The sequence below is a fragment of the Caretta caretta genome, chromosome 24 (genome assembly GCF_965140235.1).
Source record: "Caretta caretta isolate rCarCar2 chromosome 24, rCarCar1.hap1, whole genome shotgun sequence".
In the NCBI taxonomy this organism is placed as follows: domain Eukaryota; kingdom Metazoa; phylum Chordata; order Testudines; family Cheloniidae; genus Caretta; species Caretta caretta.
Genome location: NC_134229.1, coordinates 11158702 through 11183838, shown reverse-complemented (window position 1 = coordinate 11183838; position 25137 = coordinate 11158702). Strand labels below are relative to the sequence as shown.

At 59.1% G+C, this 25137-nt stretch overlaps 1 protein-coding gene across 1 annotated transcript; it reads right to left on the bottom strand.

Annotated features, from left to right (window-relative positions):
* Positions 1 to 1900: 1900 nt before the first annotated feature.
* Positions 1901 to 25137, bottom strand: PCP4L1 (Purkinje cell protein 4 like 1). The gene is made up of 3 exons (XM_048828930.2): positions 24894 to 25137; positions 8906 to 8960; positions 1901 to 4271 (listed from the first exon to the last, which is right to left on the bottom strand). Exons 1-3 carry the CDS (start codon positions 24900 to 24902, stop codon positions 4126 to 4128), a joined length of 210 nt encoding a protein of 69 aa, XP_048684887.1. The 5' UTR covers positions 24903 to 25137; the 3' UTR covers positions 1901 to 4125.

The window sequence follows — 25137 nt, the reverse complement described above, 5'->3', positions numbered from 1 at the left end:
CGCCCTGGCCCCATGAGCCTTACACCAGCTGGGCAGAGGGGCAGGCTGCAGGAGCAGAGCCATCCCCAGTGACACAGGACCCAGCCTCCAGGCAGGAGCTGCCACCTCATGGCCTGTACTGAAGCTAGCTGTGCAGCTCAGCAAGCGTGTAGGACAAATCGGGCACCCTGGGATGCTACGGCTGCACAGGGAACCACTGGCTAGACTGTCCATTCTCTTGTCCCTCCATGGGCTCCTGCTACTGGAACTAAAGGAGACTCTCCCCCAGGTGTTAACAGTATAGGGCCTATGACACAGCTGAGCACCCAATCCAGCCTTCACTTTCATTCTGCCACAGAAGCATCTCCTCCTCCACCTCATCTGTAGCTCAGGAGCGTGGTGTGTTCCACACAGACACGCCTTTGGGGCCATGGGGCCTTCACTGCGAGGGCCGGCCAGCCTCCTGGCCTGCATGAAACAAACTGACAGAAAGCACCTGAAATGTTCACCCAGGCCACTAGCTGGGGTGGTCGGACACAGCGGGAAGAAGGCATCTGACTGCTATGCTGGGCATTGGGAGAAAGTAGCTGCATATGGCCTGGCTCTACCGCTGAGGCTTTGAAAGTGGCTTATAAATGGGGGCACATGTAACAAAGGGGCAAACTGCGATCAGGCTGGATCACGACCTGCCCAGCGAGTCAAGCGCAGTCAGCCCTGGAACCCAGGAACCCTGCTGCTGAGTCCTGTGAGTCACATGACACCATGTCAGGCAGGCAGCTCCTGCGACATGTTTGGAGGATAAGGAAGTAGGAGCTTGGATGTTAATCCCATGAGGAGCAAGAGCACGGGCCAGGAGTTGCATGGCCCAGGGCAGCTTCTGTGACTGTCCCGGTCTGTGCCTCAGTTTCCCCTTTGGTGCACTGGGGTAACACAGTGCTCACAGCACAGCTAGTTCAAACCATTGCCCTCCACAGGTGCACCATGCTGGGGCTCAGCCTCCCTACAGGGGCACCTGGCTCCCCCGCACAGGCTTGTGGGCGTTGTGCGTGCGCTATGCGGCACATCAGTCCTGGTGTGGCGACAGCCCCGTCATAAGAGCAGAGATGCTCGTCCCAGCTGCTACACCCCAGGGACGATGGGACTGTGGGGCTCGTCTGCCCACAGGCCAGAGAAACCCTCAGCATGCGCAATGTCCCAGGGCTGCCTGCCCAGCCGGGCGAAGGGCCCTGGGCCACCCTGTGCCTAGCTCAGGCGACGGGCCTGCAGCGCGACACAGGTGGGCCGTGCCCCAGGAACCAATGCGGAGGGGTGCGCCCGGCCCCAGAGAGCTGGGAGTGTGGCCCTGGGCCATGGCAGCAGAGCACCGCTACAGGCAGCACCGAGGGGTCTGTTCAGCCCTGGGTTGCGTGGCCCGAGGCTGGGTGGTTCTGGGGACACGGTGCCCCTGGTCGCTAGGGGGACGTCTACTTGGCAACAAAACCCACCCGGCAGCGGCGCCTCTGAGCGCCTGGCTCTGCTGCTGGGCTCGCGCTAGGGCACTTAAGCTGGCAGGGTAGCTGTGCCCGGCAGGGTGGCGCTCGGGCTCTGTGCCCCATGGCGAAGGGGGTGCTCCAGACAGAGCGGCAGAGTCTATACCAGTGTCAGTGGCCTAGCGCGAGCCCCAGGCTGGGCTCTGAGACCCGCCACCACCGCAGGGGTTTTGTGGTGTTGACGTCCCCTCGGTGGCTGGGTCCCATCCAGAGCCCGGGTCCACCTGTGGGTTTTACTTTGCATGGCCACAGCCCAGACCAGCAGCGACTGGGCCCCTTGCTGGGGTCCCAGCATGGCCAGGACAATCCGGCTGGCCCAGGCGCTGCACCCTGCCACTGCCCGGCCTGTCTGAGCCAGCCCCAGCACCACACGAAGCACACGCCGGGCAGGCCACTGTTCCCAGGCGTTTTATTACGTAAACATGCTAAAAGAGCCAGTCCTCGCAGCAGCTGTGTCCGCACTGCGGGCCACATCGTCTCCCCAGGCAGGAGCTCTCCCCGCAGCGCTGCGGCCAGGGCATGGTGCAGCCTGGCCCCTCCGATCGCTCACAGCTGCACGGCGCTCCCTGGTGCTCGGGCTGCAGCTCCCGGTGGGCTGGGGTGGAGGCGGGTTGAATTCAATGCTGGGGAACGCCGAGGGCTTACAGTGCTGGGGTGGCTGTGCCAGCAGCAGGGGGCACAGCGGTGGGACGGTGTCAGCCCAAGGCTTGAGAAGGGCATGGGTGGAGGGGGACAAGCAGCTGAGATGCTGCATGGACTGGGGCCCTGGAAGGGAGAGAGGGGAGCCCCTAGGGTTCCTGCCTAGGCTGGGAGGGACTTGGTGCCTCTCTTAATTTTTTTGGGGGGGTGGGGGGGCGCACCATGGGCTCCCAGTCCCTGGAGCTCCCCTCTGCTATCCCCCCTGGGGAATGCCACCCCCTCCGGCTCTGGCTCACTCATTCCTTTCTCCCTACCCAGCCCTCATCTCCCGTCAATCCCAGCCACCTTCTGCTACTGCCTCTTGCTCACAGCTGTGCCCCGCTGGCGGCCTCTCCCCAATCCCTAGTGCCCCCAGGGCCCTCCCTCCCCACACCTTGGCACCCAGCCACACCCACTGTGCTCAAGGTGGGAGTCCCCACAGTTTGCAGTGGGGGAGGAAGGGTCCCCATTGTTCGCGGTGGGGGCAGGGGGCTGCATTCTTCCCAGTCCAGGGTGGGGAGTCCCCATTTTTCTCAATGGGGGAGAGGGGTCTCCATTGTTCCCACTCAGGGGGGAGTCCCCATTGTTCACAGTAGGAGAGGAGGGGTCTCCATTGTTCCCAGTTGGGGAGGGGAAGGGAGTCCCCATTGTTCCCAGGGGGGGTGGGGGTTTCCCATTGTTCTCATTGGGGGACAGGGGGTCGCCATTGTTCGCAGTGGAGGATGGGGGTCTCCACTGTTCCCAGTCGGGGGGGTCCCCCTTGTTTATAGTGGGGGAGGGGTTTCCATTGTTCCCAGTCAGGGTGGGGGGGAGTCCCCATTGTTCGCATCGCGAGAGGGTTCTCCAGGGAGCCGGGCGCCAACACACCCTGTGCTCGCTACGTGGGGCTCAGAACAGGAGCTCCCCACCCGACCGGAACAGATCAAACCCTGGCTCCTGTTCCCCCACAGGGCCTGGATATTCCCTCCTTCCCCCCCCCCCCCCCACCTCTGTCCATGGCCCCAGGCAACACCAGCCCAGGGGAGGGGTCACCAGCTGCCTCCGGCCCCCATGCTGCCTAAGAAAATCCTGGAGGGAAAGGTGACCTTGTCCCGCTCCCCAATCCTGGCCCCAGACCCCCTCCCCTGCCTGACCCCAGAGGGACCCCGGAAATTGGGTGGGGCCTGACCTGTTTAGCTGCAAGTCAGGCCTAGTCTCATGGGATTGGGGGCACCCTGCAGCACTCCCCATAGCCTAGGGCCCTTCCCCCTCCTGGCCTGGCCATAGGCCCTGTTCCCCCACCAGCCTTGCCTGCCCTCGTGGTCCTGGGCCCACTCTCCCCACTTGGCTCTGATACCCGCCCCCATTTGGCTTTAGGGCCCTTCTCCTCCCCCTGCCTGGCTCTGGACCCCTTCCTGACCCTCTCCTTGGCTCTGCAGCCCTGCCCCCCATCTGGCCCTGGGCCTCTGACTGTCCTGGTCAGGGTCCCTGGGGAATGGGCCGGGGTTGATGGGAAGCCGCTTAGGATGGTGGGTGCTCAAGAGCAGACCCCATCATGCCAGCAGTCGGATTGGCCTGGGCTGATGGGCAGTTACGCCTGACTGGTGCTGAATTCCAGCCCAGGACTCTCCCAGGGCTGCCCCCATGCTGGCCTCCGGCCCGAGGCCCCCAAGAGGCACTGTCCATCCTAGGGCCCATGGCCCCTTCATGGCTTTGTGAGGATGGCACCAGGATCCTGCTGTGCCGACATCATGGCTATAAGAGGATGCCCTGCTTTCCCAGACAGGAGCTTGGCATGTGGGTGCAGCTGGGTCTGGGGAACCCCTCGTCCCCCGAAACCAGGTACATAGAACGTGCAAAATACCAACAGCCCACACTGGGCTGGGCAGGAGCGAGCAAACACGGGGCTGTGCTGGCAGAGGGGGCATGGGGGACTGTGGGGATGGGGCAGGAGAGCTGCTCAGGGGCTGGGGTCCTTTTTCCGTTTCTGGAAGCGGCGGAACTTGCCCTGGATAGCAAGCGCGGCCTTCTCAGTCTCGGGAGCGTTCAGGTCGATGTCTATCTCCTCCTCCTCCTCCTCCACCTTCTTGGCGTTCCCGGCTTTGGCTGCAGGGAGAACCAGCTGGCAGTCACCCCTGCGACTCCGCAGGGGCCCACACCGCTCAGGGCAGCAGGGGGTGCTAGCTTGCAACTCCTGCCAGCATCCAGCCCCCACAGGACCAGCCCCCCACTGCCCAGGGTCCCCCAAAACTCTGGGTGCAATAGAAAGTACCCCACCCCAGTCCCATGGGCTTTGCCTCCCCTATCAGCATCCTTGATTTTGCTCAGTTAATGCTGATGAATGCCAAGTAATGCACATTGGGAAAGTCAACGTATACACTGGCGGGGTCTAAATTAGCTACTTCCATCCCCAAACGAGGTCTTGGCATCCCCTCAGACAGTTCTCTGGAAATGTCCACTCCACGTGCAGCAGCATTCCCGTGGCTAGGGAGGTTGGGACCTACCGCAGCCAGGCTGCTCCCAGGAAGTTAGAGAGGCAGCGTGGGCCAGGTGATAGCTTTTCTTGCACCCACTTCTGCTGGCGAAAGAGACAAGCTGCCAGCTCCACAGAGCTCTTCTTCAGGGCTGGGAAAGGTCCTAGGAGCTCGGCTTTCCTCTCTCCCCAGCAGCAGTGGGTCCAACAACAGATATTACCTCAGCCCCCTTGTCTCTCTAGAAAAGGGACAGAAAATATCAGAACGCCACTACAGCAATCCAGGGGGTCCCCACACTTGAATACTGTGTCCAGTTCCAGTCACCCCATCTCCACAAGGAAATAGTGCAACTGGGAAAGGTTCAGAGAAGGGCAGCAAAGGTGACCAAGGGTCTGGAACGGTTTCCAGCTGAGGAGAGACTACAAAGATTAGCCTGTTCACCTGTTCAGCTCAGTAAAGAGACAACTAAGGGGGACCTGATAGAGTTTATAAAATCTGACTGCTCTCTAGGGAAGTGTTATTTTACTCCCTCACACAATGAACAGGCAGAAGGTTTTATACAAACGAGGGAACAACACACAACTAACCTGTGGAACTCATTGCCAGGGGATGTTGTGACAGCCAGAAGTATAGCTGGACTTCAAAAAGAACTGGCTAAGATCCTGGAGGATAAGTCCATCAATGGCTAGAAGCCCACACGGTCAGGGACACAACCCTTTGCTTGGGGCAACCCAACCCCCTGACTGCCAGAAGGGGAAGATGGGGTGGATCACTCAATAATTGCCCTGTTCTGTGCATACCCCCTGAAGCTCTGGTACTGGCCATGTGTACAGACAGGAAACTGGGCTAGATGGACCACGGTGTCATCCAGTATGGCCGTTCTCATTGTCCCCCAGGAGAGGCACTCCAGTCTCCCAACCCAACCTTTTCCAGCAGCTGCCTGTGCCCAGAGGGCGTGGGCAGTGTCCCCCTCCCAGGCTCCTGGATGTGTAGGGGAGAGGCCCAGCGGGGACCCAGGACACAGCCATGGCCCCAGCAGCCAGGGATGGCGTGGCATGCAGGCCGGGTGAAGGGACGCTGGGGGCAGCTCCCCATGGTATGTGGGGGAGGGCATGCTGCAGGCTGGCACAGAGAGGAGAGAGAGTGCAAAAATGGCAGCTACATGCCCCACACATAGGCGCCGACTTCTACTGGCGTTGGTGGGAGTTCGATCCCACTCTGCCCCTGGCTCAACCCCGCCCCCTCCCACCCCTGCCCTGCCCCCATTCCAGCCCCTTCCCCAAAGTCCCTGCCCCAACTCCGCTCCCTCCCTGCCCCTATTGGATTCCTTCCCCAAATCCCCACCCTGGCCCCACCTCCTCCCCTGAGCGCTCCGCATTCCCACTCCTCCCCCCTCCCTCTTGGAGCTTGTTACACTGCAAAACAGCTGTTTGGCGGCGGCAAGCGCTGGGAGGTAGGCAGAGGAGTGGGGACCTGGCGCACTCAGGGGAGGAGGCGGAGGTGGGGTGGAGTAGGGAGGGTAGGGGAGCTTGACTGCCAGTGGGTGCAGAGCACCCACCAATTTTTCCCTCAATGGTCATGTGCTCGTCACAGCGATTTCCCTGTGCGGCGCTGAGGGCCCGGGTCAGGCTTGGCATTCTGCGTGCCCCTCGTTAGTGCCAAGCACTTAACGAGGTGCAACGGTGGTGGGGCAGCTCCAGCACTCAGAGGCTGCAGCCAGGAAAGAGCGTTCTTCCCTAGGGTGAAAGAAAACCAGGGGAGACCCGGGGCTGTAAGTCCCCCCTTTCCATCCCGCCTGTGCCTGCCTCCAGTCCAAGCCGGGTGCAGCTGGCAGGGAGGCTGCGCTGGTGCCAACCTACAGCATGTGCCCACTGGATGGCAAATGGACTCAATGTTCCCCAAGGCAAGTGCACGGAGTCAGGGGGAGGGGACGACTCTGCCCCTTTGCCCCATGGTTGGATCTGCTAGGCACGTGCCATGAAGGGCAGGGCCATGCTCTGCTGAGCTCTCATGCCACCAGTACCAACGCCCGGGCAGGGCTGGTGAGGGGCAGTGACTTGGCTGGCTTAGATGAGAGAGCAGTAAGACCAGCTGATCCCTGTCCTGCTGCCGCACCATGGGGAGCTGCTCGCTGGCCCCCTGCAGACGCGGGCTGGGGAAGCCAGGGGCAGCTCTGTCTCCCCCCAGGGAACGGGAGTCCCTGCACAACTACGCTGGGAATTAGCTTCCTCTTTCAAACCAGCTTTGCCCCAGGCCAATCAGATGAGAGTCCTGGGGTGTTTGCAGGGGGGTGTCCCTCTTTCTGCTGTATTGGATCCCCTGAGCCCTGCCTCTGGAAACACGCTGTGACATTGCACTCTATATGATTTTATGAAAATATGCTAATGAGTGTGAATATAATGTAACTGGAATATGTTTCATGCAAAAGGTCTCTTGTAAGGTCTCATTACAAAGCTTATAATCCACTGAGTGTGGTCATCCTATTTGTGTGTATGTATCTTTTTGTATCTGAAACTAGAAATATGAAACATAACTGATGCCCTATTGTAATTATGCAAAGGGTGGGCCATTAACGGTGGTTTGGAATCTCGATGGCTCCCATCAATCAGGACAATTGACTGGATGGCTCTGGTTGCAGGCAGGCCTTCCTGTGAGTCAGGCTCTGAGGAATGAAGGCTTTGGGGTCTCGCAGTGCCATGTGATCATGTCACCTGAACTGGAATCCATCTTTAACCTGGTGCTTTTCCATTGAGAAGGAGGAGTGGGAACCCAGAGAGGGAAAAAGGATTCCTGCCTTATGCAAAGGATATATAAGGGAGTAGAACAGAATAAAGGGGGCTGCAGCCAGGAGAAATCCCCTAGCTACCTCCTGAGCTGGAACAAAGACTGTCAGGGGAAAGGATTGTTCTCAGACTAGGAAGGCGTCCAGTCTGTGATAGAAGCTGATTGAAACATCTGTGGGTGAGGTTTTATCTGTATTCAGTTTTCTTACTGTACTAGGCTTAGACTTGTGTGTTTTATTTTATTTTGCTTGGTAATTCACTTTGTTCTGTCTGTTATCACTTGGAACCACTTAAATCCTACTTTTTGTATTTAATAAAATCACTTTTTACTTATGAATTAACCCAGAGTATGTATTCATACCAGGGGAGGGGGGCAAACAGCTGTGCATATCTCTCTCTCAGTGTTATAGAGGGCAAACAATTTAAGAGTTTACCCTGAATAAGCTTTATACAGGGTAAAACAGATTTATTTGGGGTTTGGACCCCACTGGGAGTTGGACATCTGAGAGTTAGAGACAGGAACACTTCTTAAGCTGTTTTCAGTTAAGCCTGCAGCTGTTTGGGGATATGGTTCAGACCTGGGTCTGGGTGTGCAGCAGGCTAGCGGGTCTAGCTCAAACAGGCAGGGCACTGAAGTCCCAAGCTGCCAGAGGGAAAATGGGCTCAGAGGTAGTCTCAGCCCACCAGGTGGCAATTCTTAAGGGGGTTTCTGTAACCCAACCCGTCACACACCCGCTGGGGCACAGGGCTTGAGGGATGGGAGCAGCCAGAGGAGCTGAAAGCCTGTGTGGGTCTATGCAGTTTGGCTGCACATGCCGTGGTGTGGGGACATTGCATCCAGTGGCAGCCGTGCAGCGCTGAGCTGCGCTGAGGGACACCATGGCACGGGAAGGAGGGCAAGACGACTCCCACGTGGAGCTGGATGGGTCCAAGCACAGCTCCAAAGTTGTTACTCTGGGAATTTCCTTAGTCTTGGAGAAAGCATTTGTCAGAGCCCTGCCCCGGGGGAAGCCACCAGATTGTTACATCCACTTATGGGGTCTGTGCCAGGGCAGAGTCCTACCAGTGAGTTTCTAAGCCCTGCCAAGGCCTGCACTTTACAAGGGCGGGGCATCATCTCACCCCCAAGGGCGGTTAACTTCTGCCCAGTGCTTCTCAGCGCCCAGGTGACCGCAGGGCTGATAGGTTTTGGAGGCCTGACCTCGAACAGCTGCTCCCCTGAAATGAAACCGGTTCTGTCCCCAGCTAGGTGCCCTGGGCCAGTCCCTGACGTGGACACACCGGCATAGAGCAGTCAAGGTGACGCCCAGCCATGGTGCCAGCGACATGGACCCAGGAATGGGAGAGGGCGCATAGTAACTAGCGCTGGATGTAAGTTGTTCATACACCACACTGCCCCCCTGCTCCTCCCGGGGCCTGGGCACAGCGGCAAGCTCTCCGCCAACCCCCCCATGAGCTGCGGCAGGGCGGCGTCTTCACTCACCTTTCTCCTCGCTGCCGGGAGCCTGGCTGGGGGCTGGGGACTCATTGGAGCGGAGCTGCAAGAGGAGAGAAGGCGCCTGTTAGCACATACTGTGCACAGCCAGGCTCTCCGGCACCCTGGCACTACCCGCCCTGGCACACAGCTGCCATGGCTGCCTGCCAGCAGCCCACACCAGGGGGCTTGGGGTAACAGCTGTTGGAGAGGGGGCGTGGATCATGCAGCCAGCAAAGAGGGACTGGCACAGGCGGGGAGGGGACCATGGATCACAGCCTGTGGGGGCCACCCCTGTCTCTGTGTTTTCTAATCAGAACCTGAGAGCTCCCTGCCTCTGCTGTGATAATCTTCTAGCAGTCCTGGTCATGGAGGGCCTCACCCCACGCGTGTCTGGAGGACCCTGCTGGCTTGCCCAAGCAGCAGAGTCTGCGCACACCCAGCAGCCGGACATACTGTGCAGCTGAGGTGCAAACTGGGACCTGGCCCATCAGCTCCCCATACGCAGCCACTCGAATAGCGGGACCAATAGGCAGCATCCTCCAGGCCAGGCAGGTAGCGGGGAGACAGTCCCAGCTGTGGCAGTAGAGGGCGCACTGAGCCAGTCCCAGCCAGGAGCGCCCCCTGGCTGTGCCGGTAGGGAGCACACTGAGCCAGTCCCAGCCAGGAGCGCCCCCTGGCTGTGCCGGTAGGGAGCACACTGAGCCAGTCCCAGCCAGGAGCGTCCCCTGGCTGTGCCGGTAGGGGGCACATTGAGTCAGTCACCTCCATCTGATGAAGTGAGCTGTAGCTCACGAAAGCTTACACTCAAATAAATTGGTTAGTCTCTAAGGTGCCACAAGTCCTCCTTTTCTTTTTATGTGAAACTCTGTTATATAGCACACTCGCGCCTCCCCTCCTCCCCCCCCCCCCCGACTGCTCCATCTGGCAGGCAGTTGGGATCCTAGGGGCTCAGCCAGGGAGGCAGCTCTGCCCACTACACGCCTCAACAGCAACTCCCAGGAGTCCTGCAGAGACCTGTCATGCATTCCAGAAGGGATCATTGTGTTCATCTAGTCTAACCCCCGGGTAACCCAGGCCAGAGACCTGCCCCCAGCTAATTCCTAGAGCAGAGCTGTTAGAGAAACATCCCATCTCGATTTTAAACTGACCAGTGACAGAGAATCCACTGCAACCCTCAGTCACTTGTTCCAATGGTTAATTACCGTTCCTTCCAGTCCGGATTGGTCTAGCTTAACTTCCAGCCATTTCAGTGTTAGACCTTCCTTGGCTAGACTGAAGAGCCCATTGTCAAATGTTTGTTCCCCATGCAGGTACTTCTAGACTGATCAACTCACCCCCTAACCTTCTCTTTGTTAAGCTAAATAGATCGAGTTCCTTGAGACTGTCACTATAAGGCCCGTTTTCTATTCCTTTAATCATTCTCGTGGCTCTTCTCTGAGCCCTCTCCCATTTATCAACACCCCTCCTTGAATTAGAGACACCAGAACTGGACACAGGATTCCAGCAGCGGTTGCACCAGTGCCAAAGACAGAGATAAAATCACCTCTCTGCTCCTTTCGAGATTCCCATTATGCACCCCATGATCGCTTTCGCTCTCTTGGCCAGCGTCCCACCTGGAGCTCATGCTCAGCTGATTATCCACCACAACCCCCAAATCTTGGGCAGAGTCCCTGCTTCCCAGCATTCCCCCATTCTGTAAGTATGGCTACATTTCTTCTCCTAGATGTGCACATTTAACCATATTAAAAACACATTGTTTGTGCCCAGTTTACCAACCAAAACCCAGATCACTCTGTATCAGTGACCCACCCTCTTTATTATTTACCACTCCCACAATTGTTGTGTCATCTGCAGATTTTATCAGTGGTGATTTTATGTTTTACTCCAGATGTTAAATAGTGCAGGGCCAACAACTGATCCCTGCAGGACCCAACTGGAAACACCCCTGCACAATGAGAATTCCCCATTGACAGTTACATTTGGAGACCTATCAGGTAGCCAGCTTTTAATCCATTAATATGTGCCATGTTACTTTTATATCCTTCTAGTTTTTTAATCAAAATGTTGAGTGGTACCAAGAGAAAAGCCTTACCAAAGTCTATACATCAACACTGTTACCTTGATCAACCAAATTTATAATCTCATCAAAAAAAGGTATCCACTTAGTTTAACAGGGTCTATTTTATATAAACCCATGTTGATTTGCATTAATTACATTACCCTCCTTCAGTTCTTTATTAACGGAGTCTGGGTATCAGCCACTCCAGCATGTTGCTGAGGATTGCTGTCAGGCCTATAATTATTTGGGTCATCCTATTTGCCCTTTTTAAAAACTGGCACATTAGCTTTCTTCCAGTCGTCTGGAATTTCCCCAGTGCTCCAAGACTTACTGAAAATCAGCATTAACAGTCCAGTGAGTTCCTCAGCCAGCTCTTTGAAAACTCTTGGATGCAAATTATCTGGACCCTGCTGCTTTAAAACTGTCTAATTTTAGTGGCTGCTGTTCAGGCCTTGCCCCAGGCAGAGTGCTTCAGGATGTGCGCTGGCAGGGATATCAGCTGCACCATGGATCTTCCACGGATGCTGCTGGACCCAGACAGACCCTGTGCCCAGTGCTTAATTTGTGCCAGGGCTTAGCCACATCACCTCTGGGCTTGGCAGTTCATAGCCCTGGCACCTCTGGGCTTACTACGTCAGGTATGAAAGTTAAAAAAAAAAAAAAAATGCTTGAGCCCCGGCCCTTCTTTCATTACACATTAAACATGGTCCTCTGGCTCCCAGCCTGTGGCACGACACAGAGGCTCCCTACGGCTTGGCTTGGAGAGAGCAGTCCCAGCAGGGCTCTAGGCCCCAGCTCAGCCTTTCTGTGCTTCCTCCCCCACGCATGGCCCATGTGGTCAGCCAGAGTGTTATGGCACTGCTGGGGACAAAGATGGGCCTGATCTGCACTCTGTGGAGCTAACGGAGAGTGGGCCATTTCTCCCTCCCTCGGCTTCTGCTGAATCCTCGGCCCTAGTCTAGCCAGCACAGGGCCCAGCACTCCCCAGTAACCTGCAGCTCTCTGCCTCTACCCACGTGGTGTGCTGTAGAGTTCGGCTCCTGGTCAACGCCAATGGCCAGAAATCTGGATCCCACTGAGTAACCAGCCCCTCCACCAGTGCCCCAGCTCCTGGCTCCCCTGAGAGTGAGTGCCAACAGCATGATGTCCGGGAGGGATATGCGTTGGGGGAACTAGATCCCCACCACCAGGGATGAGCAGCTCAGTGCCCAGTGAGACAGCTTCCACTGCAAACCCCAGCCAGGGAGAATCAACCCATCACCCAGCCTGGGCGGCAGCAGGAGAGGAGAAGCCCAGACACCCCAAGGACCCACCTGGGGCTGGGCGGTGGATGCAAGGCTTGACCCATGACCCCTTCTGCCTGCAGCACTGGAGTGGGGGGCTCTGCTATCCCCAGGGCAAGCAGCAGGGCCAGGCTTTCCCCCCACCCTGCTTTCCACCAACCTGCCTCAGCCCAAAAGTGATCTGGTCTCCCCAGGCCTCGCCCTCTCTGGTGAGGCAGCCAGTTGTGAAGGTGGGAATGGGACAGGGGCCCTGGGCTGCAGCTGGGCTCCTGAGGCCCCACAATGAGATAAACCAGGGGTTTTTGAATGGAGGTACGGCCCCCTTTGGACATCTCCAACATAGTCTGCAGACCACAGGTTGAAAACCACTGCACTAGGACAACAGAACAGACTGCCTGTGGAAGTCATGGAAACTCCTTCACTGGAGGTTTCCAAAAGGTGACTGGAGCCATCTGTCTTGGGTGGTTTACACCAGTGGTTTTCAACCTGTGGTCTACAGCCCCCGGGCGACTGCAGACTATGCCTGAGATTTCCAAAGGCGGCTGTACCTCCAATCAAAATATTTTAGGGGTCCACAAATGAAAAAAGGTTGAAAACCACTGCACTACTGTTCTTACCATTAGGAAGTTTTCCCCTGAGATTTCATCTAAATCTGCTATGCTATAGTTTTAACCCATTGCCTCTTGTCCTGCCCTCCGTGACAAGAGAGCAAATTTTCTCCATCTTTTTTATGACAGCCTTTCAAGTATTTGAATGCCTCTATCATATTCCCCCTTAATCTCCTTTTCCAAACTAAACATACCCAGTTCCTTCAGTCTTTGCTCAGATGGCCTGCATTCCCTCCCTCTGATCATCTTTGTCGCTTGCCTCTGGATCCTTGCCAGCTTTTCTACATCCTTTCTATACAGGGGTGACCAACTCAAAACTGGACTCACTACTCCAGTAGAGGCCTAACCAGCGCGGAGTCGAGCAGTTCTATCACTTCCCGTGACTTGCAGGCTTTGCTTCTGTTAACGCAAACTAAAATTACATTTGCTTTTTTTGCAACAGCATCGCATTGTTGACTCATGTTGAATTTGTGATCCACCACCACAACTCTCAGATCCTGCTCAGCAGTGCTGCTGCCAAGCCAGGCATCCCCCAGGCTGTATTTGTGCATTTGGTTTTCCTTCCCTAAGTGTAACACCTGACATTGGTCTTTGTTATATTTCATTCTCTTGTCTATAGCCCAGTTCTCCAATTTATCAAGATCCCTCTGCATTTTAGCTCTAGCCTCATAAGCGTTTGCCACCCCTGCCAGCTTTGTCTCATCTGCAAATTTGATCAGTGTGCTCTGTATTCCTACAACCAGGTCATTAATACAGATGTTAAACACCAGATCCAGAACAGACCCCTGTGGAACCCCGCTTGAGAGCTCCCTCCCATCTGACACCATTCCAGTAATAGCTGTGCTTTGTTTGCAGTCGCTTAACCAATTATGTATCCACTTAATGGTAGTTCCACCGAGCCCACATTTCTCCCGTTTACTTCTGAGAATATCACGTGGGACTGTCACCAGCCCTTCTGAGGTCCAGGTATGTTACTTCTACTGCGTTCCCCCATCCACCCTGTGTGGAAAGTTCTGGGGAGGAGGTGGCCCCACTGCCAAGAGACTCACACACACATACAGGGCCGGTGTGAACTAGGCGGTCACCTAGGGAACCAAGTGGTTGGTGGTGGTGGAGGTGGAGGAGAGGTGAGCTGGGTCAAGGGGGCGCGGGGAGGGCCGCCTGCAGCAAGTACTGGGGTGGGGTGGCGCCCAGGGGAACCGCTTCCTGCCCCAGCTCACCTCTGCTCCTCCTCCTCCCCTGAGCACTGCCCCACTCTGCTTCTCTCCCTCCCAGGCTTGCGCGCCAAACAGCTGATTGGCGCTGCGAGGTGGGAGAAGTGGAGCGTGCTCAGGGAGGAGGCAGAGCAGAAGTGAGCTGTGGCAGGGAGCTGCTGCACACGGCTCCCCAGGCCGAAGGGAGGGGGCGGCGGCAGCTCCTGAGCCGAGGGGAGGGGGCGGTGGGGAGAGCTGCCCCAGGGCAGTGAGGTGGGGGGGGGGGGGGCGGTGCAATGTGGAAGTTTCGCCTAGGGCATGAAATCTCCTTGCACCAGCCCTGCACGCACACACACACACACACACCATTCACAAAAACAGCTTCCCTGGGGTACATAACACCAGTGACAGAGCCAGAAAGAGTGGATGGTCCCATGCACCTCAGTGAGGGGCTCTCTCCCAATCCCCACAGGAGGCACTGGGTGAGGCCAGAGGCAGGAGAACAGTGGCCCCCAGCCGGCCACCCTGGCTACCATCCCTGGAGGCAGGGAGGCCCTGTTGCTGCTCCTAGGGGCCTATATGGCAGCCCCTCCCCCTGACACCGAATGGGGCCATGGAGCTGGGCCCTGGGATCCAGAGTCTCTGGAGCAGAGGGACAGGGATGGGTGGGGTGTGAGCAGAGAGAGCTGCCGGGGACTGATGGAGAGAGAGGAGACCAAATCGGCAGGGACATGATCCACAGCCATGCCCAAGAGCAGCGGGCAGCAGTAGCCTGGGGCTGTGGGCCTCCCCTTCCCTGGGGGCATCTCCCACTCTGCCTGAGACCTGGGCTCCTGCCCTGCCCTACATCAGACACAAGCTTCTCCTGCTAGGGCCCCAAGCTGCTTGCACTGTGTTTACCAGCCTGGTCACTGCCCTCCTCCCAGGACCTGATGTTGCAGCCCCCTGGCCCCGCCCCGCGCCCCAGGATGGGATGCTTCAGTGCCCCCAGCCCAGCCCCAGGATGGGATGCTGCAGCCTGGGCCTCTTCCCCCCCCCCCCCCCCGCAGGATGCTGTGTGGCTACAGCAGCTGGTTGTTTATTGCTCCCCTGGGGGGGGGGGGTTATGATAAATGAAGCTGTTAACTCCCACTGTGCAAATGCCAGTGGAGGCAGAGTCAGAGCACAGCCCTGCGTGCAGCACACAGGGTCAGGGCTGGGGGAGCTGCACCTGGGCAGGGAGAAGAGTGGGGGGCACATGGCCCACATGGTCAGAGTGGGGGGAGCCACCCCTGGTGCAGGGAGAGGGGCTCACAGTGGAGGGAGATGCCCCAGGGCAGGCTGCCTCTGTCTGCAGCTCATCCCCCTCACTAAAGGCTGGGGAAGGATCCATCCCGCCCCTCCCTTGTGGCTGACAGGGCTGCCCTGCCTGGGACCGAACCGCTTGCAGGACCAGGGCTGGAAGGGTGGGAGGTGAAATGAGGACGGGGATTAGCCGGAGTCCTGGCACCCTGTCCCAGGGGAAGGCTGGGGCTATGGGTGAGGCTGTGGGGAGGGGTACCCTCTCCCCCACTGCTCTGCCTGGAGCCCAGTGCTCGGGCTCCGCATGCAGGGCCAGGCCCCGCTCCCCATCCCCCTCTCCGGCTCCATTCACCAGGCTCATTTCTAACCCGCTTAGCGATCTCTCTATTGGCTTTGATCTCATTAGAAGCCCGGCTCCCACCTGCCCCACACAGCTTTGGTCACATACCCAGTCACGTGTCAGGAGGTCCGTCTCTGGCTGTTGATCCACCCCCCCACCCAGCCTTGCTCTTGGCAGCACTGACATCACAGCGACCCTCTGATTTCTAAGAGTGCTTAAACCTGCCCTGTGCACCCCTGGGAGCCTGCCCATCCCCCTTTCAGCTCCCCAGAGTGGCACTAGGGTCCCTACATTACCGTCACTGAACGCAAAAGTCTACACTGCTCCCCGCAGTGCCCTCTGCAGGGAGGGGTGGGTGCTGCTGCCTTCTCCCATGAGTTGAGGGAGAGAGTGGCTCCCCTTTGTTTTCAGGGCATGTCCTCTCCCCCCGCCCCAGAAAGCGCTCATGAAGGAGTTTGGTTCCACTCCATTGTGACTCTCCCCGGGGCACAAGCTGGCAGCTCCGTGCAGCAAACCAGCTCTTTGTTGCCTGTGACAGACTCCCATTACTCACGCAGCCCCTTGCTGAGATAACTATCAACCTCTGCACAGCCTGGGGCTCGACTCCACTCCCCTGCCCCACGGCCCAGCGCGGGGGGCAGCTGCACCCCAGCACTAGGTGGCACTGGAGCCCTCCCCGCAGGCCGGGCTGCTGTGCATTCGCTGCTCCTGGTCCTGCCAGAGAGCAGGGTGGGGTCTGCATGGGGCTCTTACCCCTGGCCAGGGGGTCGTGGAGCAGCAGAGCCCCAATGGGCCCCCACTGGCAGCAACAGCCCTGCCTGGGCAGCTGTGGGGATCCCAGCAAGGCTCTGCAGCTACCTGAGCTAAGGGACCACACCTGTTAGCGCTAACTGGAGCGCCTCTCACCCCAGAGGGGCCTGAGCAATACAGGGGCATCGTGTGGGGCCATCCAGGTATATTACTGTGCTACGCACAGCCCCCCCGACTGAGACCAGGGTCCCCCCTGGCATCACACAGACACACCCCTGCCCTAGCTGTGGGTGCCCCAAGGCACGAGACACCCCACCTGCCAAGATCAGGGCCTCTCAGGATACCAGGCCCTGCACAAACACCCAGCAAGAGCCTGTCCCTGTGCTGAAGAGCTCAGAGGCCAATAGACTAAACAGACCTGGGGCCGTTCCCCTCCCGTGATACAGCTGAGACAGTGGGGAAGGCGCTGCCCCAGGTCACACTGAAGGCCCAGGTCTCCCACATGCCCATGTGGTGCTGTATCCATTGGAGAACACTGCCGGCCACAGGTGCCACAGACCAGTGGTCCCAGAGATGGGCACCGTGCGCCACATGCATTGCTATCCCTTGGCGAAACCCCCTTCCTGACCACTGGCTACCCCTGCCCTGAAACCTGTGGCACATGAGCCCTGCTGCCCTGCAGCCCCCAGCCCAGCCCCCCACGGCATGGATGGATCCAGTGCAGAATTTTCCCCATGCCCGGGGCGGCGGGGGTTGGTTCGCCCCGTGACCACGTGAGATGAGCCCAAGCAGACCCAGTGCTCAGCCTAGTTCCCAGGGACTTGCCTCAGTAGCCCACAGGGAAAGGGCAGGAGCTTGGCCTGTAACGGAGAACCTCGGAGGCAGAGCCAGCCCTGGAGAAGCGCAGCTGAGCTGGGTAGGCTAGCCAGAGGCGGGACGAGCAGAGGAGTCAGCGATGCTGCTCTGGGGCATAAGAGCCCCCCTCGGCAGCGTACCTGGGCTGCCCCAGAAAAAGGGGTCCAACCCTGATGGAAGTCGCAGAGCCCTGAGCTGCTGTGAGCACATGTAAGGGCCGAACGACTGTAACAACCCTTTGCCCAGCTCTGAAGCCTGCCCTGACACGGCCCCAGGGTCCAGACATCAAAGCTGCCCTTATATGGGAAAAGGGCCCATGCGTGGCACGGTGGATGCAGCATCCAAGACAAACAGTCCCAGGGAGAAGGGGAGGCCAAGAGGGATGGGGCAGGGGTCCCTCCGCTCTGCTGACGAGCACAGCGGAGAGCCCAGACCTGGAGATGCAGGGGTGTCAGCCTCCTCCCCCTGGGCACCATGCCCATTGCTCCCTGCAGGCTGGGGAAGCTCGACCAATAAGCCGCTCAGCATGAGAAAATCCCCCCTCCCAGGACAGGCTTCCTAATTACCCTAAAAGCCAGAGCGCACCAGGCTGCCAGCTGCTGACAGATAACCAACCCCCCACCCCAGCACCTGGCTCCCCACTCCAGGATCCCAGCACTGCATGGCTGGCTCTTCATTATCCCCCTAGCTTCCCCCTCCCGCCCCACTCCAACCTGTCACTCACTGGGCCGGGTTTCACCTCCCCTGGCCCGGATCAGCCTCGCAGCGCTGCCCCCAGGTGCTCCCAGCTCAGATGTATTTTTCCGCATGACGGATTGCTGCAGTTAGAGGCTGCCAGTCCCCCCTCCCCCCCACGTGCAGCACAGCCGGCTTCCCCTGCGCTGGGGACATGCTCTGCTACCTGCCTGGGATTTTCCATCTCAGACTCAGCTCAGTCACAGAACCGTTGTCTGGAGCCATTTGTTCTAGGTGATTAAAGACAGCTGTGTGCTTCCCAGTGCGCCTACTACACCAGGCATGCAGTGAGCTCTGCTAGGCCTGGAGTAGCCAGGAGCTCCCCACATGACCAGTGCTCCTGCCCCACCCCCTACAGCAGCCCCTGCTGGGGGAGAGCTGAGTCTGTCCAGGCAGCCTCCCCCGCAGGCAGGGCCTGGGAACAGGAAGCCCCCGCCCCGGAGTTTGCAGCTGCCCATCACTGATGCTCACACCATCAGGGCCCTGGCCCCTGCTCCAAAGCCCAGGCCCTGCCACTTGAACCAGAGGAGAACTCGCTACGCACCTGCTTCGACAAAGCAGAGTGCCATTGCCTACAAATGCCTTGTGCCCAGCAGAGCATGCAGAAGGGGTATTGCCCTGGCAGACAGGAGGGGCACTGGCTTTGGGCACCCCACAATGCCCTCCTATTGCACCCTTGCCAGACTGGGTGCTGCAGGGCTGAGCCAGGGCCAGTGGGCTCATGCCAGGGGCTCACATCCTGCAACAGGCAGCGTCTTACCTCGCTTGTCTAACCCCCTGCCCAGGCCCACTACAAACCCCCTTCGGCACCAGCCCCTGGCTGGTGACCGCACACCACAGAGAAGTTCTGAGCCCTCAGCCAGGGGCAATGGGAACAGACTTGCCAGCCAACATCAGCCCACAGCTAGAAATGGGCCTCAGGAGCCCCAAGCACCATGCTCTTGCCCTAATCGTGAGACGACATTCCCTCCCTTCCTGATCTGAACAGGGCTTGACCACAGCTAGCCAGGATGAGCAAGGGCTTGCCAAGGGCTTTTCATCCCTGTTCATGGGGTACTGCAGGGAGCAGGGCAGGAGTGCTGGCGGGGGGGGCTCCAGGCTATGCCAGTCCCAGCCTTTCCCAGCAGGGGGCAGCGTAAGGGGTGGGGCAGGGGACAATGTCTGTACAGTGTCTCTCCAGTGACAGCCCCAAGAGAGACCAGTGCTGATCAGCATGCAGGACACCACCCCAAACGAGGAGGAAGGTGGTGTGGGAGCAGCAGTGGCTGGCAGTGTTGGGGGAGCCTTTGAACCCCCTTTGTGAGCCCAGCATGGGGGGAGACAGCAACTGTGCATGTGCTGGTTGCCATGGAGATGGGCTCCAGTAGGTAACACCTGGGGCCCCCGCCACTCCTCTCACCAGGGCCTGTATGGGCAGCCCCCTCCCCCCACATGCCCTGTGAAGCCTGGAGAGCCCACCAGTGCTGGGGGGCACCGGGCACTGGAGTCTGAATCTCAGCACTGGATCCGGAGCCATTCCCTGCTGCTCTGCCAGCTCCCAACACTACAGTTCCTGCTCAGCCAGCCCTTCAGACCAGCCCTGCCTGCCCTCCACACATGTCAGCTGGATCCCCGGGGCACGAGCAGGGGCTCTGCACAACATCCTTCCCCCCACCCCACCCCCCGGCCCCACACTGCTGGGCTGTTGCTATGCACTTCTTGGCTGCTCCACCACAGAGGCAGCTGCGTGCCCATGGTGCTACAGTATGGACAGAGCTGTTGGGACGTAGCATCCCACCCAAAGGCCCCCTTGTCAGTGCTGTAACACTGCCCCAGCCACCCAGCGTGGTCACTAGGCCACTTAGAGCCAGTCAGAACTTCATACAGTGGCAGTGACGGAGCGCCTGTCCTGCTGTCCCAACAGGAGCCAAGGGAGCATCTCTGGCAGCAGCAAGTGGTGCAGGGCCTATGACACACAAGGGATGGTTCTGATTCCATCCATGGCCAGACCCAGATACATGCCACTTCAGGCCCACCAAAGTGAAGTCCTCAGGCTTCGAGTTCAGAGACACCCATCGCCCCAGACTCAGCCCGATGCAAGCTGGCAGAGCCGTTACTGGATCCATTCCCGGCACGTCTTCAACGCCACGCCGAGGCCCAGGCAGCACCAGGGCTGCATCGTCAGCAACTCGGCCAGCAGGAGAGAGACCGGCCCCAGCCACAGAGCTCAAGGCTGGAACCATTGAATCCAGTTGGCCCCACGTCTCAGGCTGCTTCACCCCTGGAGGTCAGCTCAGAACTTTCCCCAAATAGCTGGGACAGTTGGGAGATTCTCTTCCCTCTGTCCCAGCAAGTGCCTGCCAGCACTCGCGGTATAGGAGCAAGCCTATGGGTGTGCCCATCCTGGAGAGTCCATAGGGGAGAGGACAGACAACCCCTCAGAACCAGGGACACCACCACAGGGGAAGAATGAGCCAATCACAGCCAGAGTGCGAGACTCCTCTGAGGGAGCGACACTCAGGCCCATGGGGAGCCGCTCAGAGCCCCAGGCACATGCTGTGCTTCCCTGCACTGGGTCTCCCACAGCTTATGGCAGCTTTGGCACCTATGGAGGCGGCTGAGCTGAGCCACAAAGGGGGCAGGAGGCACCGGGCAAGCTCCACCGCTGGCCCGTAATCCCAACCCTCAGCCCCACTCTGCTTGCCTTCCACACCTCCTTCTCTGCCACTGCCCCACACTCCTGACCCACAGTGCCTAGCCTGGGACTCTACACCCCCAGCTCTACCAGTGCCCCTCAATCCCAACCCACAGCCCCGTGGGCTCCTCCAATGAAGGCTGCTGGCTCAGCCATGGCAGAGCAGTTAATGGGGCAGAACAGGTGAGCTGCGGAGGAACATGGCATTCAAACAGGGTTCAAAAAAGAACTAGGTAAGTTCCTGGAGGATAGGTCCATCAATGATTATTAGCCAGGATGGGCAGGGATGGTATCCCTAGCCTCTGTTTGCCAGAAGCTGGGAATGGATGACAGGGGATGGATCACTTGATGATTACCTGTTCTGTTCATCCCCTTTGAGGCATCTGGCATTGGCCACTGCCGTAAGACCGGATACTGGGCTAGATGGACCTTTAGTTTGACCCAGTGTGGCCGTTCTTATGTTCTTCCTCCTTGCGCCATCCCAGAGCAGCAGCTCCCCCAGACACACACTGCCTCAGACAGGAGGAGGGAGGCCCCACCTGTTCCCTTCAGGGCTGTGGCTGTGATCAGAGCAGCTGTGGTCCAGAAGCAAGTGGGGCCAGGAGGCACATGGTATGGCAGGGTTCACCCATCAAGCCGTGGGGACCATGCTCTGAGCAACCCAGGGATCAGCAGGTTAGCGTTGGGGGGGAGGGGGGGAGCATCCCATCTGTGAGGGAGGGGGTGTCTGCCCTGTAGCAGGGAGTGGGAGGAGCTGGAATTGCTGGGGTCAGAGCTGGAGCCCATCTGTAGCCAGGAGACGTATCATGTGACTGGGGCCTCTGATCAGGGGGATCTCTGTGATTGGGAGACCTACATAGGCAATTGCTCCAAACCCAGCCCTCCAGTGCCCTCACCCCCCCCATGCACACACACCTCTCCCTCACCACACACCCCCCCACTGCCAGGGCCTCCCCTTGAGCAATGCCAGCTCCTGCACATGTTACCACTGCCCTCTCTTAGATGGGCTCAGCCCTGCCAACCCAGGTCACCAGCTCTGCACTGCTAATGGTTGATGGGGATTCTCCTGCTCAGACGTCAGGGCCTGGGCTTTTGGAGCAGGGTGGTGGCGCTCTGGGCCCGTCTCACTGTGCCGCACAGCTCACAGGCAGGGCGCACGTACAGGCAGCTGGGAAGTCCCTGTGGCCAACACATGAAAGAAAACCCCTGAGACACAGGAGGAAGAGAGTGAACTTGCTGCCCACCCACAGCACCTGCCATGCAGGGCATGGCGGGGAGTCAGAGTTTCTTGGGCAAAGCTTCAGCTTGCAGGGAGGCATCGCGCCCCACCCCCCAGCAGAGAAGGAGCAGCCCAGCAAGGGAGCTCACACAGTGCAAGGGACAGAGAACCCAGGTGTCCTAACAACCCTTGCTTGAGCCCCTCCCTGCTGCATGACCATGCAGGGACCGGCCCCAGGGTCAGCCTGGAGGGATCCAGGCATTTTGGGACACCCCTGTTTTTTTCTAGCCAGCTGTCAGAGGCAGGAGTGCTCCGTCCCCCAGGAGGCGCCGTTGTGCTGCTCCCTCCTTTACAGCGACAGGTACCTGGGATTTGGTGAACACACAGCCGGGAAGCAGCCTGTGGCCACTTGAGGAGCTGTTGCTAGTGGGGCTGGAGCAGGCAGCTGGTGAAGGAGAGCCTGGCGCATTGGGGTCAGGTAGTGCAAGTGGGTCAGGCAGACTTTGGCACCAGAGAATCAGCCAAGCAGCCACCCTCTGCCCCACATGCTATGAGGCCCAGGGGGATCCACACTGCAGCCACACTTCGTTCCACCTCTGCATCACCCCACAGGCTCAAAGCTGCAACTTGACTTCAGCAGGACCCTGCACAAGCTTCCTATAGGAAAAACTTAATACCCTTGTGTGACGAAGGGAGACTGTTCTTAATGTTTCCTCTGAATAGTGTGGGGGTGCCTCAGTTTCCCCTAGGCAGTTCTTAAGTATCTAGGTGGTGGGGTAACGGTGTATGATCATTGCAGAGCCCTAGAGAGCAGGTGGGTGCAGGGGTCTGGACACAGACAATGGCTGACACCCTGTTTCCTGTCAACTGATGGCCTGGGCCCTTCCCCCCTGCAAGGTGAGAGCTAAAGGGTTGGAGAACAAAGGAATCAGGTGACCTCCTGGCCCAGGAAAGGGGAAAGCTCAGAGGAGGAGGGGCTGGAGGGAGTTTCAGTCTGGGGCTGTCTGGGACATGGAGTGAAGTGCAGACGTGGTTGTCTGGCTAGCTGCCCCCCATAATGGACCCAGCTGAGGGGTCCTGTTCTCTGCACTTACAAGCTTTGTTTTAGACCATGTTCCTGCCGTCTAATAAACCTCTGTTTTACTGGCTGGCTGAGAGTCTGACTGCAAAGTTGGGGTGCAGGAGCCTCTGGCTTCCCCAGGAGCCCCGCCTGAGCGGACTCGCTGTGGGAAGCGCACGGAGGGGCAGAGGATGCTGAATGCTCCAAGGTCAGACCCAGGAAGGTGGAAGCTGTGTGAGCTTTGTGTCGTGAAGACAGGCTGCTCACAGGAAGGCGACTGCCCCAGAGTCCTGACTGGCTTCATGGGGAGCAGTTCCAGAGCATCGCCCAGGGACTCCGTGACACCTTGTCTGCAAAGAGCTTCTGGGGGTTCCATGCCAACGGGCAGAGCTGGGTCAGAAAGCCCAACCCTGGGGCTTGCACTCCAGGTGCATGTCTCTCTCTTCATCTGTCCATCCCTATCCCTTCCTCTGATGGTCTCCCTTTAGAGACGCACCACAGCCTGGAACTCTCACTTTGTGTTTTGTTGCCTCATCTCCACATGGAGAAGCTCTTAGAACAGAGCCAGGAACAGACTCAGACCCGCTTCCATTCAGGGCCCCGGAGACCCGGTGTCACTGCAGGGTGCTCTTTGCCAGGCCCTCCGGCTGTGCCTGGGTCATGACGGCTCCCAAAACCACTGGCACTAACTGGCTGCACTTGCTGCCCAGGGCTGTATGAGCCATGCAGACAGAAGCCTCCTCTGCCCCTAGGACAGGATGCAGGGATCCTGAGCACTGCCCACCTGCTCTCGCCTCCCCAGGGGAGGGAGCCCCGTGCCCCATCAAGACCCCTCTCTCTGTATCTTCCTATCACCTGCACATTTACCTGCCCCTCGCCTGGCGCTGGCAGGACAGCGTCGCAGGGCGGAGGCCGGCCAGCCCAGGGCTGCCTCTGCAGTTACTGCCCTCAAGGGAGCCCTGCAGAGTGACGTCAGCCTTATGTTCACCCCCCAACAAGTGTCAGCCCAGCAGTGTTCAGCTGCGGCTGGGAGAGCCCAGCTGGGGTGGGTCCAGGTTAGGGTGCCAGGGCATCCCCAGCAGCTCCGGGCTGGTGCTAAACTTCGACTTAAGCTGGAGTGGAGCTGTCCCAAGAGTGACCAAGCCTGGGACCAGCAGGACTTTCACATTGAGCACGAGAGCCATGCACACAGAGCCCAGGGCCGGCTCCACCTGGACCAAGCACTCCGGTCGCCAGGATACCACTAATCACACTTGCCGCTGTGTAGGTGGGGGAGGGGCGTTACCTGCCGAGGGTGTAGCTGGGATGGGAGGTCACCTCCCCCCTTGCATCCCCACCACATGCAGCGTTGCCTAGTCAGGCAGGTGGACTCGGGACACAGCAGGCTTTGGGTGCTGGATTCCCCTGGCCCCCAGCCACCCACAGGGACTCATCCATCAGGGGACAGAGCCCAGGCAGTGATGGGAGGGGCACCCCAGGGTCTCAGAAGGGCTGCCCTCTGCCCAGCCGGTTTCTGACTGCTCCACGTCCAGCCATATGATCAGCAGCCTTTCCCCAGGGCTTCACTGTCACCAGGTAGGGAAGACCTGGGGCCAGCCACCCCCCAGTGCCCACCTCTATTCCCCCTAGGGCACACTCAGCCCCTGCAAGGGGGCAGAGACACCAGCTAGGGAGGATCCTGTCTCCAATGGTGGGGCCAGAGCCCCAGGGCTCATTGATGGTGATGCTAAGGGGGTCGGGGCTGAGCCGGGGGGCCCAGCCCTCTGGAAGCGGCTCCCCCACCCCCTCGACCAGCCAGGGGTGAAGGGGTCACCAGCCCCCGACGCCAGCATCTCTCGAGCCAACCCACGGAGCTGAGCGCGGGTGCCCGTTGGGGGGCAGAGGGTCCCCCGGGTTCCCTGCAGCCCCTCCGCCCATCGCCCGGCCCAGACCCTCACCTGGCTCATGGCGCTGCGCGGGGCGGGCCTGGCGGAGACGCTGCGCGACGATCGCGGCTCCGCGGGTCTAGAGCCGGCTGAGACCTCGCCGCCTTTATAGCATATGGCCGGACCCCGCGCGGCGCCCGACTGACAGCCCCGGGCAGCCAATGGGGGAGCGCAGCGCTCTGCTGCATTTCCAAACTAGGCTAAGGCGGGCCGAGAGAAAACAGGAGCCGGGAGGAAGGGGGGCTGGGGACCGAGA